The sequence below is a fragment of the Loxodonta africana genome, chromosome 3 (genome assembly GCF_030014295.1).
Source record: "Loxodonta africana isolate mLoxAfr1 chromosome 3, mLoxAfr1.hap2, whole genome shotgun sequence".
Lineage (NCBI taxonomy): Eukaryota > Metazoa > Chordata > Mammalia > Proboscidea > Elephantidae > Loxodonta > Loxodonta africana.
Window position 1 is genome coordinate 56,333,592 of NC_087344.1, and position 16,225 is coordinate 56,349,816.

At 46.8% G+C, this 16,225-nt stretch overlaps 1 protein-coding gene across 6 annotated transcripts in view; it reads right to left on the reverse strand.

Moving 5' to 3' along the window:
* Positions 1-16,225, reverse strand: part of ECE1 (endothelin converting enzyme 1) — a 139,494-nt gene that overhangs the window by 10,403 nt on the left and 112,866 nt on the right. For all 6 annotated transcript variants that reach the window (XM_010593029.3, XM_023551945.2, XM_023551946.2 and 3 more), the window contains 6 exons: positions 15,480-15,622; positions 13,903-14,017; positions 7,511-7,621; positions 3,128-3,226; positions 2,531-2,608; positions 419-522 (listed from right to left, as the gene is read on the reverse strand). In XM_010593029.3, coding sequence (XP_010591331.1) covers positions 419-522; positions 2,531-2,608; positions 3,128-3,226; positions 7,511-7,621; positions 13,903-14,017; positions 15,480-15,622 — 650 coding nt within the window. The remainder of the gene's footprint in view (positions 1-418; positions 523-2,530; positions 2,609-3,127; positions 3,227-7,510; positions 7,622-13,902; positions 14,018-15,479; positions 15,623-16,225) is intronic.

The window sequence follows — 16,225 nt, forward strand, 5'->3', positions numbered from 1 at the left end:
CTGGGTTTGGTTTTTTTTAGCCCTTGCTGAGGGCCACCAAGTTCTTGCAAAGAATGAAGAATCAGCTACTCCCACCCTATTTTGCAGATAATGAAACAAAGGCTCAGGATGCTGGAGTGGTGGAGTTGGGATTTGGTGCCAGACCTGTTCAACTTCAGATGCCAGGCTTACTCCAATAGCCTGAGTGCTAGCTTCCAGCGGTGGATCCCAGCTCCACTGCTTGCTAGCTAGGCAACACTTCTTTGTTCCTTGGATCCTTCATTTGAAAAGTAGGGATAGGAAAAATATCCACCCTCCAGGGGGCTCTGATGACAGTTATATCTGGCACAAGATAAGTGCTCAATAAATGCGAGCCCAGCCCAGGGCACCCCAATGTGCCAGGAGCCAGCTCTTTCCAGAGAAGACCAGGAGGACTCACTGATCTCGGTTGGGAGCTTTCCTGAGCTGGTCGGCAGTAACCCTCCATGAGAAGTTGAAAAACCGCATGGCATTCTCAAAGTAGAGGTCCGGGACTGCAGTGTACTGGAAGGAGAAAACAGTCACAGGATCAGAGGGTGTCTGAGCTAGGAGGCACTGCAGATCCGCTCCTTCAAAACCTTCCTTCTAAAACTGAGGAAACTGAGACCCCGAAAGGCTCAGGAATTGGTTGCAGGTCAGAGACTAGGTGGAGTGGGTACCCTAGGCTGTATGCCTTGGCTCTTCCCTTGGCCCTGATGGGGCCTGGCACTAGCTCTCCACTTCAAGAACACACTAAAAGCTTCGGCCAGGCAGCTCCTGACAATATCAGGATGCCTGGGCCTTAGGCAAGAAATATCTCCAGGGCTACCCAATAGAACCTTCTGTGAAAATGGAAACGCTCTGTATCTGCACTGTCCAATATGGTAGGCACAGTTGGCAAAGAATATTGAATATAACATGGACTGTCAGAAGAGCAAACAAATCTGCCTTAGAAGAAATACAGACAGAATGCTCCTTAGAAGCGAGGACGGAGAGACTTCGTCTCACGTACTTTGGACATATGATCAGGAGGGACCCGTCCTTGGAGAAGGACATCACGCTTGGTAAAGTACCGGGTCAGTGAAAAAGAGGAAGACCCTCAAGGAGATGGACTGACACAGTGGCTGCAACAATGGGCTCAAACATAGCAAAGATTGTGAGGATGGCACAGGACTGGGCAGTATTTTGTTCTGTCGTACACAGGGTCAGTATGAGTCGGAACCAGCTCGATGGCACCTAACAACAACAAGCCACGTGTACCTACTGAGCATTTCAAATGTGTGCAATACGACTGAGGAAATGGATTTTTCATTTATTTAATTTTAATTACTTTCAATTTGAATGAATCAAATATCTATGTATGGGTAATGGCTACCATACTGGACAGCACAGATCTAATAAATCAAGCCAGGATCTATCTCTTTCTCTGAAATGTCCAAGGACAGGCCTTTTCCCATACCCTCTTCACCACTCAGCCCAGTCTTTTAGTTCTTGACAGCTGCAACATTCCCCCCATAGATCCACTCCAGATCTTTCTGGCTTTACATCAGGTCTTGGGTAAAATGTTTGGCTCTCTGGGGTAGGACTCAGCCTGGGCTGACTCCAGGAGCCCCTGGAACTTGTATCATGACATCCTGGGGCATCTTCAATTATTCTCAAGAGAAAAGGCTACTGCAACTATTGGTCTCATCTCCTCTGGAGCAAAAGAGAAAGAATGAAACCAAAGGCTTAGAGAAGAAATTATATGGTCTACAGGACTAACAGTCTACATGAACCATGTCCTCATTTACCCTGAGATCAGAAGAACTAGATGATACCTGGCTACCACTACTGACCATTCTCATCAGGGCCACAATAGATGGGGAGAAAAATGTGGAACAGAACTCAAATTCTTAAAAAGTCCAGATATACTGGATTGGTTGAGACTAGAGGACTCCCCGAGACTATCACCCTGAGATACTCCATAAACCTTGAACCGAAACTACCACCTGAGGGCATCTTTTAGCTAAGTAACAGAATGGCTCACAAAATAAAAAGTATTACCAGTGAGTACTGTGCACCTTTAAAAAATCACCTACACGAGACCAAATGGTCAACAATTACTCTAAAGCAAAGATGAAAGGGTAAGGGGACTGAGAAATCAGATTACTGGAAATGAAAAACCCAGAAAGGAACTAATGAGAATGTTGACACTTCGTGAAAAAGTAACCAATATCTCTGAACAATATGTGTAGTAACTGTTAAATCCCAAATGCATTTTAAAGCTTAATTTAGGCAAAAAGGGTAGTTTATACATCCCCGATGGTGGCTCCAGGGAGGCAGGGACCTCGGCTTTCCTTCCAGGAAAGGAAGAAGGAAGGAAAGGCTTCCTCCTATCAGAGCCATCCCCAAGCCCCCACTGCAATCATCTTGTAATATTGCAACAGCCACGATGCCTCCAGCAGCCATCCGGACCCAGCCCTGCCTCTGCCCTTTTCCAAATGGGGATCTCCAAGGACATATGGGGATCAAGGGGACCGTGGAAGCCACTCACATCATTGAACACTTTGTCCAGCTCCTTGGGGTCCATGATGAAGTTGGGGTAGCCTATCATGTTGTAGATTGCATCCGCCTGGGCAGAAGAGACAGACAGGGCAATGAGAGGTGAGCCATGTGGGCCAGGCTGGCCCCTTGTTCTAGGGGCATGGGGTTTGGGGTCTGGGCCAAGAGAACACAGGGGCCAGTCTCCTCCCACCTTACGGACTTGAAATCTCTTTCTGGAGCGATTCCCCCTTTGGCTAACTTCTACTATTCTCTGCTTAAATGTCATTTCCAGAGGGAAGCCTGCCCTGACTACCACCGCACTGGACTGAGTCTGAGTCCTCACTGCCCATTACACATGCCATTGTTCCCTGCACTTTTCTCTCGCACACTTGGCACAGTTTGTTTTTATACAGTCATTAGTGCAATAGTGTGTCTAAGGCTGTCCTCCATCCTGCCAGATGACTCACCCCCTGAAGGCAGAGGCCATGTCCGCACTGTGCTCACTCCATAAAACTAGTCCCTCCTTCATCTACCTTCCTCCAGCTGTGGCTGCTGCCCCACGTGCTGGAGGCCTCCGCGACCCTTTCAAGCACCTGGCGAGCCTCACCTTTTCCTTGGCTGACTTCCGAGTGTCTTCATCCATCCACTTCAGCGTGCTCAGGCTTTCCTCAAATGCCTTCTTGATCTCCAAGATGATCTCGCTGGCCTGAGGAGACAGACGCTACACCAGTGAGGCCTGGGCACTCTGCTCACCTAAACACAGCAGGCACCCCGTGTAGAGAGATTACGTGGGGACAGAGACTGAACTCAGGTCTTGGCTGAAAGTTTTAGGCTCCCAGGTTCTGGGCTAAGAAGAAGAGCCACAGCCATGTTTTCCACAGTGTGTCCCTCAGAACACTAACATCCTGTAAGACCATCCTGAGTCTCCACAAACAGGGTTCCATGGTCTAATAAGCTTGGAACAAGATGTGGGAAAATCAGAAAAGTCTTTGCTGGAAGACTTTTCAGAGCCTTTAATGTGATCATAGGCACTGTGATTCTTTTGGAAAGAGAATAAATAGTCTTTCCCAAAGTTATTGGATCACAGAACTCCTCTGTGATGGAATGGGCTTCAAAACCTAGAGATGAATGACTGCTCTTGAGGACAATAATGTCATAAGCAGATCTGGAGGCACAAGATTCTAGAACGGGAATTCAGGGTCATGCAGGAGAAGGAGCAGAGGGGCTGATGTCCAATGACGTCGACTCTGATTCTGCCTCAGCTGCTCACTCATAAGCCACTTAGTGTATATGAGTCCTGGCTTGCCGACCTTCGACTGTACATGATAGCTATGTAATCAATAATATTAGTGATAAAAGCTACAACAATAATATAATGGCTACTATTCATTAAGCTCTTCTTTTGTGCCAGGTGCTCTGCTAAGCCTCTTACATGTAGTATCTCATTTAACTTCCCTCTGCAGATGGGGGTCACCACCTCCATGTTATAGATGAGGTGAGAATATTATCTCAAGTCACCCAGCCAGGAAGGGGTGGAGCCAGGATCTGAGCTTGGATCTGGTTATCTCCATGGTACTTAGCCACAATGTCCCTCTGTCTCTCTCTTTTCAAAAATTTTTATTGTGCATCAGATGAAAGTTTATAGAGCAAATTAGTTTTCCATTCAATAGTTTGTACATAAAGTGTCCCAGGATGTTGGTTTCATTCCCCACAATGTGTCAGCACTCTCCCCATTTCCATCCTAGGTTCCCCATTTCCTTTCGTTCTGATTTTCCATCCCTTCCTGCCTTCTTTGCTTTTGGGCAAATGTTGCCCTTTCAGTTTCATATAATTGATTGTTCTAAGGAACACCTTCTCTCAGGCATTATTGCTCATTTTATACCTGTCTATGGTTTGGCTGAAAGTTGGTCTCCAGGAATGGCTTCAGTTCCAGTTCAGAAGAATGTCTTAGGGCCATAGTCTTGGGGGTTCCTTCAGTCTCTGTCAGACCAGTAAGTTTTGCCTTTTTTGTAAATTTGATTTTTTGTTCTACAATTTTTCTTCCACTCTGTCCAGGACCCTCTGTTGTGATCCCAGTCAGAGTGGCTGGTACTGGTAGCTGGACACCATCTAGTTCTTCTGGTCTCAGGGTTATGTAGCCTGTGGTTCACGTGGTACATTAGTCCTTTGGACTAATTGCTCCCTCGAGTTTTTGATTTTCTTCACTCTCCTTTGCTCTGGACAGTAAAAGACCAACTGATGTAGTTTAGATGGCCACTTGCAAGCTTTGAAGACTCCAGATGCTACTCACCAAAGTAGGATGCAGAACTTTGTCTTTATGAACTATGTTGTATCAATTGACATAGATGTCCCCTGAGTCTATGGTTGTTTGCCTTCGAGCTAGGAACTTTGTCTCACGAAGTGTTTGGTTATGTCTAAGAAGCTGCCCTGACTGTAGCCCTTGTGTGCTCTGTTATCTATGTTAGCACGTAAGCAGCGCCTACAGTTATGTATGTAGAAAGAGCCACCACCAAACCCCTATCTGCAGGTGGGTGTGTTCCTTTACACCCTCCCACACCTCTTGGCATACCCATCTACCTATGTATCCATTCATAAATTAGTGTTTGTTAATACTTGTCTTAGTCAGAAATACAAGTGGATGCCTTTAACAAAGAGAAGTGTATTCTCCCACAGTCCAGTAAGCTAGAAGTCCAAATTCAGGGCATCAGCTCCAGGGGAAGGCTTTCTTTCTCTGTCAGCTCTGGAGGAAGGTCCTTGTGATGCATCAGTCTTCCCTTGGTCTAGGAGTATCTCAGTGCAGGAACCTCAGGTCGAAAGGATGCTCTCTGATCCTGGCACTGCTTTCTTGGTGGTATGAGGTCCCCCTCTCTGCTTACTTTCCTTTCCTTTTATCTCTTAAGAGATAAAAGGTGGTGCAGGTCACACCCCAGGGAAATTCTCTTTATATTGGATCAGGGATGTGACCTGGTAAGGGTGTTACAATCCCACCCTAATCCTCTTTAACATAAAATTACTATCACAAAATGGAGGACAACCACAGAATACTGGGAATAATGGCCTAACCAAGTTAATACACACATTTTTGGGGGGACATAATTCAATCCATGACAGTACTATTGCAGGATTGTTTATGCTATAGTAAATACTGTTGTTGCCCCTTGTTCTTGCATTCCTTTCAGTGTCCTCCCATGCTTTGGTTATGTTTTGCTGACTTCTCCCATATTATGTATTGCTTTTCTCTTCATCAATATTAATATGTGTCATCTAACTATTTGATAATTTCCCCTACCTGCCCCCCTCCCATCCCTGGTAACCATCAAATAATTTTTTTTTCTGTGTGTAAACCTTTTCTTGTTTCTTTATAATAGTGGTTTCATACAATATTTTTCCTTCTACGATTGACTTATTTCACTGAACATAATATCCTCCAAATTCATCCATGTTGTGAGATGTTTCTCAGATTCGTCATTATCTTTATCGTTGTGTGGTTATTCCGTTGTATGTACATACCACAGCTTATTAATCCATTCATCTGTTGATGGGAGCTTAGGTTGTTTCTATCTTTTTGCTATTGTGAATAATGCTACAATGAACATGGGTATGCATATGTCTATTCGTGTCACAGCTCTTATTTCTTTAGGGTATATCCCTAGGAATGGGATTGCTGGGTCATACAGCATTTCTATTTCTAGCTTTTTAAGGAAGCGTCATACTGTTTCCTAAGTGGTTGTACAATTTTACATTCCCACCAGCAGCATTTAAGAGTTCCAATATCCCTGCAACCTCTCCAACATTTGTTATTTTCTGTTTTTTTTTTTTTTTTTTGATTGGTGGCAGTAATACTGGTGTGAAGTGGTGTCTCATTGTAGTTTTGATTTATATCTCTCTAGGGTTGCTATGAGTCGGAATTGACTCGATGGCACTGGGTTTGGTTTTTTTGGGTTTTTTTAGTGGCTAATGGGAGCCCTGGTGGTACAGTGGTTAAGAGCTTGGCTGCCAACCAAAATGTTGGCAGTTCGAATCTACCAGCTGCTCTTTGGAAACCCTATGGGGCAGTTCTACCCTGTCCTATGGGGTTGCTGTTGGTTGGGATCAACTTGACAGCAACAGGTTTGGTTTGGTTTTTGGAATGGCTAATGATTGTGAGCATTTCCTCATGTGTTTGTTAGTGTTCTGGATGTCCCCTTTGGTGAAATGTCTGTTCATATCTTTTGCCCATTTTTTAATTGGATTGTTTGTCTTCTTGTTGTTGAGGGGTTAAAGTTTTCTATAAATTTTAGAGATTAGACTTTTTTTCCATGTACTTCTTAGTGACTTCATTTACCCTGGTCAAGTTGTGCAGACTTCACCCATATTTGGTCTTGCCTTTCCCATCACCAAAGATAACAAGTGTCTACTATCTAGAAAGTGATTCCCTCTCCCTCTCCTCCCATCCCTAGAGAACTAGAGATTGTCTAGTTCGTTTTCTGCAGTTCACGCATCCTTAGTTATGTTTCGAATTGAATTTAAGTCACGTATTAGGGTACCTAGTGTTGTCCCTATTTTTTCTTCCATGATCTTTATAGTTTTAGGTGTTATATTTAGGTCTTTGATCAATTTTGAGCTACTCTCTGTCTCTTTTAGAACAAGCCTATCACCGCAGAGTAAGAAAAATGTCATCCCCTGGGCCAGCGTTGCTCTGCCAACACCTCACTGGGTTCTCACAATGCCCCCTGGAGGCAGAGATGGCTATTATAACCACGTAGGGTTGCTGTGTGGGTCAATTGAGATACTGTGATAAAGCACCTGGCACTCAGTAATGATAGCTATTATGAGTAACTCACATTATTTAGGGCTTGAGAAAATAGAACCTTTGAGTTCAGGCTGGAGCCTGGGGGCTCTCTGGCCTGGAGTTGGAAGGATCCAGAACAAACCAGAGATGGGCTGTCAAGACCACGAAATGCCACTGCAGGCATGATATACCTGTCTATGTCCACGGGGAGACACTTACTATGTTTTTGCTGTCCTCGGCGAAGGTCGCTTTGACAAACATGGGGCCCAGTGCAAAGCCCAGGTTGTTTTCTGTGTCACTCACGCAAAACTTCCAGCGAGGAAGACAGGTCTGGAAAGCACAAAGGAGAGAGTTACTCAGCCCCAGTCCTCCTTCCCTCCAACCCCTTTCTGTCCAAGAGGTAGCACCATCTTGCGCCCATGCTTCCTTCCGGAATGTCAGAGAGCCCTTTTATGACCCGGTGGAAGTCATTTTATGTATTCGACCAAGAGACCATGGGATATCCTTCATCACCATAAACCATGTCCGCATGCCATGCTCTGTACTCAGAAAGCCACAAACATGTCACAGAACCAGCAAGATGACCCCAGGAGCCAGGGATCACGGGTGCTTGGCAAATGAGAAACTCAGAAAGATGAAATCACTGGTCCAGGGTCCCCCACTGAGTGAGGGGTATTTCTGGGACGTGAACTCAGAAATCCCTGACTCTACACCCCGTGCTTTCACCCCGTGTTGTCCTCTTTCCTAGAGGAGCCTAGGAGTCCTGGGAGTGAAGAATGTTGGGAAATTATCTTGTTTGCCCTTCCCAGGAAGGATCCAGGAAATCCTTCCCAGAAGACCAGGACCCTAGCCCCATCTTAAAGCCTCCTAGAGAAAGACTAGCCCCAGCAATGCTGTAGGATTTCACTAGGTGCAGTTTTCCTTGGGTCTCAGCCCCTTTAGCTCACGGGATGCCTCTGTGCGAATGGGACGCAGGCGTCCCTGTGGGGCTTTGGCCTCATGGAGCATGGCTCGGTGGAAAATGGGAGACCTGTTTCAGCCCCAGCTGCGCCCTTGGCCAGGCCAGGCATCCCTCCGTGGGACACAGTCTGTAGGACCACATGTGGTGGCCCTGCTCACACAAACCCTAGTGCTGCTGGGGAGCCCATGTGCTCCCCCCTGAAGAACACACCCTGGCTCAGGGTAGCCTGCCTCATAACAGCCCCAAACTGAAAGCAACCCAAGTGCCCAGCAACAGACAGATGAATAAGCAAAATGTGGTATTTTCATACAACACCATACTACTCCTTGGCAACAAAAAGGAACGAACTACTGATGTATGCAGCAACATGAGTGAATTTCACAGGCATTATGCCGACAAAAGCCAGACACAAAAGGGTACAGAGTGAATGGCTCTATATAAAGTTCTAGAACAGGCAAAACTAAGTTATGGGAATAGTAGTCAGAACTGGGCTGCCTCTGGGGGATGGGGGTGGGATTGCCTGGAAAGGGGCATGAGGGAACTTTCTGCTTAGAGAACACTGGATAAATGGGTGATGGGAATGTTCTCGATCTTGGCTGGGGTAGTGGTTACAGTGGTGAGTTCTTTTGTCAAAACTCATTGAACTGAATACTTTATGTATACAGTACATTTTATTGTATGTAACGTATACTTTAGTTAAAAATTTTCTTCCAGGCAGGCAGGCAGGAAGGAAGAAAGAAAGGAATGAAGGACAGCAAGAGGTGAAAAAATGCACTCTGGGTCCTCTCTAAATTTAGTTGTCCAAATTCTTTCAAGCTTTTCCTGCCATGTGTGCACCTGGATGCCTGCCTTCTGTTCCATCCCCCAGACCCCCCCTTTCCTCAGCTTGGAAGTCCACAGCTGGACACACAGGCTACACCTGGATCTGACCAAGGCTGACCACACAGGAGGTCAGGACTAGGGGTATTCTAGAATACTCTTGGCTCCATGGAGGCTCCAGGCTGTGACGGCAGAATCATGGACAGATTCTTATTTGTTGTCTTCTCAGGAGGTTCTCTGGATAAAGCCATTCATTGCTGCATGCACTCATTAATTCACTCATCCAGCATTCTCTGAACAATTCCTCTGCATCCTGGCTGTGCTAGGTCTTTGGAATCTAGAGATTCCATAAGCCTTGCCCTCAAAGGGCTCATGACTGAAATGCCCAAAACATTTATAATATAACCACAGCAGTAATCATTAAAAAAGAAAAACATGATTCCGACTCATGATGACCCCATGTGTGTCAGAGAACAGTGTTCCATGGGGTTTTCAATGGCTGATCTTTTGGAAGTAGATCACCAGGCCTTTCTTCCAAGGTACCTCTGGGTAGACTTGAACAACCAACCTTTTGGTTAGCAGCCAAGTGTGTTAACTGCCGGCACCACCCAGGGACTCTACAGTACTTGTTGTTCTTATTGGGTGCTGTCGAATCATTTTGACTCATAGTGACCCCATGTGACAGAGCAGAACTGCCGCATAGGGTTTTCTTGGCTATAATATTTATGGACTAGGTCTTTCTCCTATACAGCCGCTGGGTAGGTTCCAACCATCAACCTTCTGGTTAGCAGACAAGCATGTTAACTATTTGCACCACTGAGGGACTCTGCAGCAATTGTAGTAAACATTATTGAGTGTTGACTCGGTGCCAGCCCCTATTCAGAGTGTTTGACATGCATTATGCCATAATCCCACAGGGCAGGTACTCTCTAAACCTCTTTTTACAGATGAAGAAACTGAGGCACAGAGAGGTTGAGTCACCTGCCCAAAGGGGTCACGCAGCGATTAAGTGGCTGAGGTAGAACCTGAACCCAGGCAGTGTGGCTCCAATGTCATCCCTTAAAATGGCTCCACTGACTGCCTACAGGTCATAAAATGCCCAGAAGGGCTCCAGGATGATGAGCAAAACCTGTGACAAGGCGTGAAGGGTCAGGTCGACCTGACAGGGTCTGGAAGCGTTCGCCTCAGAGGAGATGGTGACTGAGCCTGGAAAGATAAGGAGGTGGCAGCCAGCCTGCCTCCTCTGCCCTGAATTGGCTGCATTTTCCCCCTTTTCTTCATTGTAGTACGAGGAGCACTAGGCAAGAGGGGGAGAGGCGCTTATGGGGGCTGGGGAGGGGGGAGTATCTTCCTCTCTGCCAGAACTCTCAAATCATAAATGGATAATAACAAATGATAAACAGCCGGTGTGGAGTGCTTCAGTTTCATGACAAGCTTTATAAGGATTCCCCCCTTATTCGATCCTCATGTTTCAGGGAAGCGGGGCAAATTATTTACTCCTTTTTACAAATGAGAAGATTGAAGCTCCTCCCCCAACCCAATTAAGTGACTCACCCAAGACTATGTGGTTAGAAAAGGGCATTTCAAAGTTGCATGTTCTAACCCAAAGTTCTGTACTATTTTCCCACACCACAAGGGTGAACAACTATATGCTCTATACTGCTTTACAAATACAAGTGTTTTCCCAAAGAGTGGTTATTTATAAGGCTCTTGTGAGGCGGTCAGGAATTATCCCAAATTACATATGAGGAAATTTAGGCTCAGAGAGGTTCAAGGACTAGCCCAAGGTCACACATTTAGGATGTGACTTTGAGTTCTATGCAGGACACAGGCAGGATGGACCTGGCCTGGGCCCAGAAGCAGCCACGGTGGCAGTTGGAGGGGGGTGGAGAATAATAAACCGGAGCAGCAGCCTCTGCACCTCAGCCCTGGGGCATCCAGTAACCCCTGGTTCAGAGCCTTTAGCTTTTGGGGTCTCCTACCTGCCACAGCCCCTGCTAAGGCCTCCTGTGCCTCACCCACTCCCAGCACCATATTAGGTAGAGTGGCACCCCACACTTTGAATCTGAGAAGCTCGTTTCTACTTTTCGGTTCTTACAGGGCAGGGGCTGAGAGGTTTAATGCTTAGGGGAGTGTACTGTGGATTCAGACGTGCCAGGGTCTGAGAGGCAGCTCTCCACTTATAAGTTGTGTGACTTTGAACAGTCCCTTCACCTCATTAAGCCTCTGTTTCCTCATCTGTAAAATGGGCTGATGATCATCGTTTCTAACATATAGAGCTATCGTTGGAATTTGGTGACAGACTGCCTATAAAAGGTAAACATCCTATAACGCTATCTTTTATTATTACTATTGTCGTTATTATTAATAACTGAATGTGCATAAGAGTTGTAACTATACAGACCTGGGCTTGAGTTCTAGTCTGGCTGCTTCCTTGCTGGGTGACTTAGGAAAATGCCTTTACCTCTCTGAGCCTCCGTTTCCTGGTCTATAACCCAGGAGGGTTAATGACGATGCAGGTGAACCCCGGGCTCACAGTGAACTGCCACATGCAGAGTGTGTCTATAACTATCATCCCGGGTCCTGGCCAGACCCTTTCTGTATAAAGACCCCTGTGTGCTCCAGGGGATAGAATCTATGCCTTGGTTATGTCTGTGACCCAGGGCTGGTCCAAGTAAATGTAGGTGGAGCAGGAAGGCGGGTCAGCCAGGCAGGACAGTGACTCTGCCACTTCCTCTTGTCCTTCTCTGTGGGCTAGGGTGACTCATGGCCAAGCCTTCGGAAGCCCCACTTCTCAGGAGTAGGATTTTCTCCAGCCACCTTTTCCCTCAGTCCTCTTCCCGCCAGTTGTTGTTGGTTGCCGGAGTTGATTCTGACTCTTGGCCTCCCCACATGTGTAGAGTAGAACTGCTCCATAGGGTTTTCAAAGCCGTAACCTTTCAGAAACAAATCTCCAGGTCTGTCTTCCCAGGCGCTTCTGGGTGGGTTTGAACCACCAATCTTTTGGCTAGTAATCGAGCACCTAACTGGCTGCGCCACTCAGGGACTCCTTCCTGCCAGAAGTGGGTGTACATGAGAATGAGATAGGATGAACCCCAGTGTGGAGGCAGAAGCCCATATCCTTCCTGGGAGTCTTGATCTGGCTCCTTTTGCTCCACTGCACTAGGGGAGGGGCTACTGGGTGGGGTGCAGTGGGGCCTACTCTGGCCCCTCCAGGAGGCCTTATGGGTGTCTCACTAGCTGCTGTCAGGAGCCCAGAGGCAACTGTCCTGGGTGAGGGTGGAATGTGCTGGGCAGCTCTGGCACTTCGGCCTCCACTGCTCTGTGGCTGGGCACCCCATTAGCCGCCCTCTGGGGCCCCTGTTGTGGTGATTTCCATCAGCGCACATGAGGGTTGATCAGTTCCCCTCGTCTCTCTGCAGATGTGAGCTCCCGGGGACACTGATCCCATCTCCCTCATCTCAGTATTCCCACTGAGCTCTGAGCCTGGCGGGCAACAAGGGTTTGATTCAGTGAATAGCCTCTCACTGGCTGTGCGAACAGGGAGGTGACTGCCACTCCCGTGTGGAGAAGGTAGAGGTGGCTGGGGAGCTTTCCGTGGGGGTGGTTTCCCTAGGGCCTGGGAAAGAACAGACAGACCCTCAGGGTCCTGGTGGGGGCATTTAAGGGTGGGTAGAGACCACCTGGTCTGGGATTTGAGACGTTTACCCCAGAAAGATCAGGGCTGGATTAGGAGAATAATAATGACAGTGAACACTTATGTAGCACTTACTGTGAGCCAGACATGGCCCTAAGCACTTTATGTTTATGGGAAAGAAGCAATACTGTTGGGGTGTCCTTTGTAAAATGGAGGTAATAATACTACCTACCTCAAAGGGTAGTGAGAATTACATGGGTTATACAGAGTTATGGATTAAATCATGTTCCCAAAAACATATGTTGTAAATCCTAACCCTTATATCTGTGGATGTGATCTCATTTGGAAATAGGGTTTTCTTTGTTACATAGATGAGGTCATATCAGTGTACAGTGTGTCTTAAGCCAATCGCTTCTGAGCTATAAAAGGAGCGGATTAGGCACAGAAGCAGGAAGCACAAATGGGGAAAGACCGATGCCATGTGGAAATCACCAAGGAACCCAGGAAGAGAAGCTGAAAGAGACAAGCATTTCCCCCAGAACAGACAGAGAGAGCCTTCCCCTAGAGCCAGGGCTCTGAATTCAGACTTCCATCCTACCAAACTGTGAGAAAATAAATTTCTGTTCTTTAAGCCACCCACCTGTGGTATTTCTGTTATAAAAACCAAACCAAACCCATTGCTATTGAGCCGATTCTGACTCACAGCTCATAGAGACCCTACAGGACAGAGTTGAACTGCCCCACAGATTTTCCAAGGAGCGCCTGGTGGATTTGAACTGCTGACCTTTTGGTTAGCAGCCATAAAACTTAACCACTACGCCACCAGAGTTTCCATTTCTATTACAGCAGCCCTAAATAACTAAGACAACAAGGAAAATGTTTATCACCATTGCCATCTAGAGAGAGTTGGAATGGAGAGAAGAGACTTATCTTTTACTGTAAAGGAACTAAGTTGCTAACACTTCCTCTTCACCCTTTGAGACTCAGCATAATTACCCCCTCCCAGCAGCCTCTGTGCCCTGGGGCTGGCTATTCAGTGGTCCTGTCACTGTCTTCCTATCACAGGTCTGTCTCCCTCATGAGTTCCACTGCCTCGGGATGACACCACGGTAGCGGTAGGGTCAGCCCCCAGCCGAGGGCCTGGCACACAGTAGGTGCTCAGCATGTGCACAGGATGCACAGTAACAGGCTCACCTTCTTGGTTCCATACATGACTTCCATGAACTTCTCATCAGCATCTTGAAAGCGCTGGTCAAGGAAGGAGCTTGTTTTCCTCACCAGGTTCCAGACCATGTAGTTGTTCAGCAGGCTGGGGCACGAGGAGACCAAAATGGCTCAGAAACACAGTTGGAAAGGTCACAGCACCTCCCACGCTGACCCCTGGGGGCATCCGAACCTGACCTTCTGGTCCCAGGCTTAGGCCTCTCCCCACTCCAGGTTAGCTGGTTGCTCCCCTGTACGGGCAGAGCCTGGGTCTTCTACTGTGGGAAGCTCCTCAGTATTCAGTGCAGTGGCCTGCATGCTACAGGTGCTCAGTAAATGCTTGTTGCTTAGCTGTTTTTTTTCTGAAGCTGTGAAGCAGCATGGACACTCACCCCAGTGGCAGGGGCTACAGGGCTGGAGCTGGGAGAAGGCTGCCATTTCCCCATCATGGAGATGTCTCAGCCAGAGGCCAGAGAGGGGGAAGAGGGGCTTATGAGTAGTAGGGGCAGGACAGGAAGCTCCAGCCAGCCAGGCCAAGTTTTCCCTGAATGAGACCTCTCCCTGTCCCTACCCCCAGGACTCAGCAAACTATCTGTGGCTGTTGTCACCTTTACATAGCACAAAGATATCCACTACAGTGATTACCTACCTTCAAGTTGGAAACTACCTAAATGTCTGACAATAGGAGAAAACCAAACAAAAAAAACCAAACCCAGTGCCGTCCCGTCGATTCCGACTCATAGCAACCCTATAAGACAGAGTAGAACTGCCCTGTAGAGTTTCCAAGGAGCGCCTGGAGGATTTGAACTGCCGACCCTTTGGTTAGCAGCCGTAGCACTTAACCACTACGCCACCAGGGTTTCCGACAATAGGAGAAGGGGTGAGTAAATAATCCTATTTACACTCAATGAAATACTGTGTAGCCATGAAAAGTGATATTTGGGATGACATGGGGAAAAATCCTTGTGATAAAGGTCAATGGAAAAAAGTGGACTATACACTGAATTACAATGATGGAAAAAAAAAATAGAACCAAGAGTAAACAAATCTGTCTCTCTCTCATACATACTCTCTCGTACGTACACACAGAAACACACACATCCACAAAGATCAACACAAAGTTTTGGGTAATTTTAATTTTTTTCTGCATGTAGTTTTCAAAATGTCTACAAGCCCTTAAAATTTAAAAATAGTGTCAGTACACATTTATTGAGTCCGGTTGTGTATCAGGTACTATGTAAGACACTTCTCAGGGATTATTTAACTTGTCCTTACAACCACTCTACACGGTTGGTACTATCTATATCCTCATCTTCTAGACGAGGAAAATAAACCTGAGAAAGGGGAAGAAACTTGCCCAAGGCTATGGAGCTGGTAGGTAGAGAAGCTGGGATTTCAACTGGTGCTCATAACCAAGAAGCCCTGATGCCTCTCATAAAAGTCAACCTGAGGGCCCATTTCCTGAATCAGTTTTTCACTCCCCTCGCCCCCACCTGTCCTGCCTGAGAGAGAAGCCTGCAGCAGCTGCCTGCTAGAAGCCCATCTCAGGCAGCTGAGAGCCCCCTTACCATTTGTCTGTGTTGTTGATGAGGGTGGAGACCTGCTCAAGGTACTCTTTGTCATAGACCACAATAGGCTCGGATTCATTGATCTCCACAGGGTAGAAGATGGTGTTGAGAAAGGGCAGCCAATTGATGGCGGGTGCTAAGGACTGGAAGGAAAGGGAAAACAGTGTGAATCTGGCTGTGTTTTCTCCTCATGGTTCAGGTCTCCAGGACATTTGGAAGAAAGGCATTATTGCTACTTTCCACCCTTTCACAAAGGAAAAAGCTTGGAGCTGTCTGACAGTGGATTGGGCTCTTTGCTGAGACAGATAGTCAAACCGAGGCTGGCTGACTTTTGTCAGAGATGCTGTAGACAGACTTCTACAAGAACCAAAAACCAAAATTTAACCTGGAATGGAACTAGGATGGGATCCAAAAAACCAAACCCACTGCTGTTGAGTCGATTCTGACTCATAGCAACCCTATAGGAAGAGTAGAACTGCCTGCATAGGGTTTCCAAGGCTATAAATTTTTACAGAAGCAGACTGCCACATCTTTCTCCCACAGAGCAGCTGGTGGGTTCAAACCGCCAAACTATTGGTTAGCAGCCCAGTGCTTTAACCACTGTACCACCAGGTCTCTTTACTAGTAGATCAGTGGTTCTCAAAATTCATTATGCATAAGAATCACTTGGGAATCTTGTTAAAATGTAGATTCTGATTCAGTGTATCTGGGGGGGAAACGTTCGTTCCAGTTTGAACCCCTGTCTG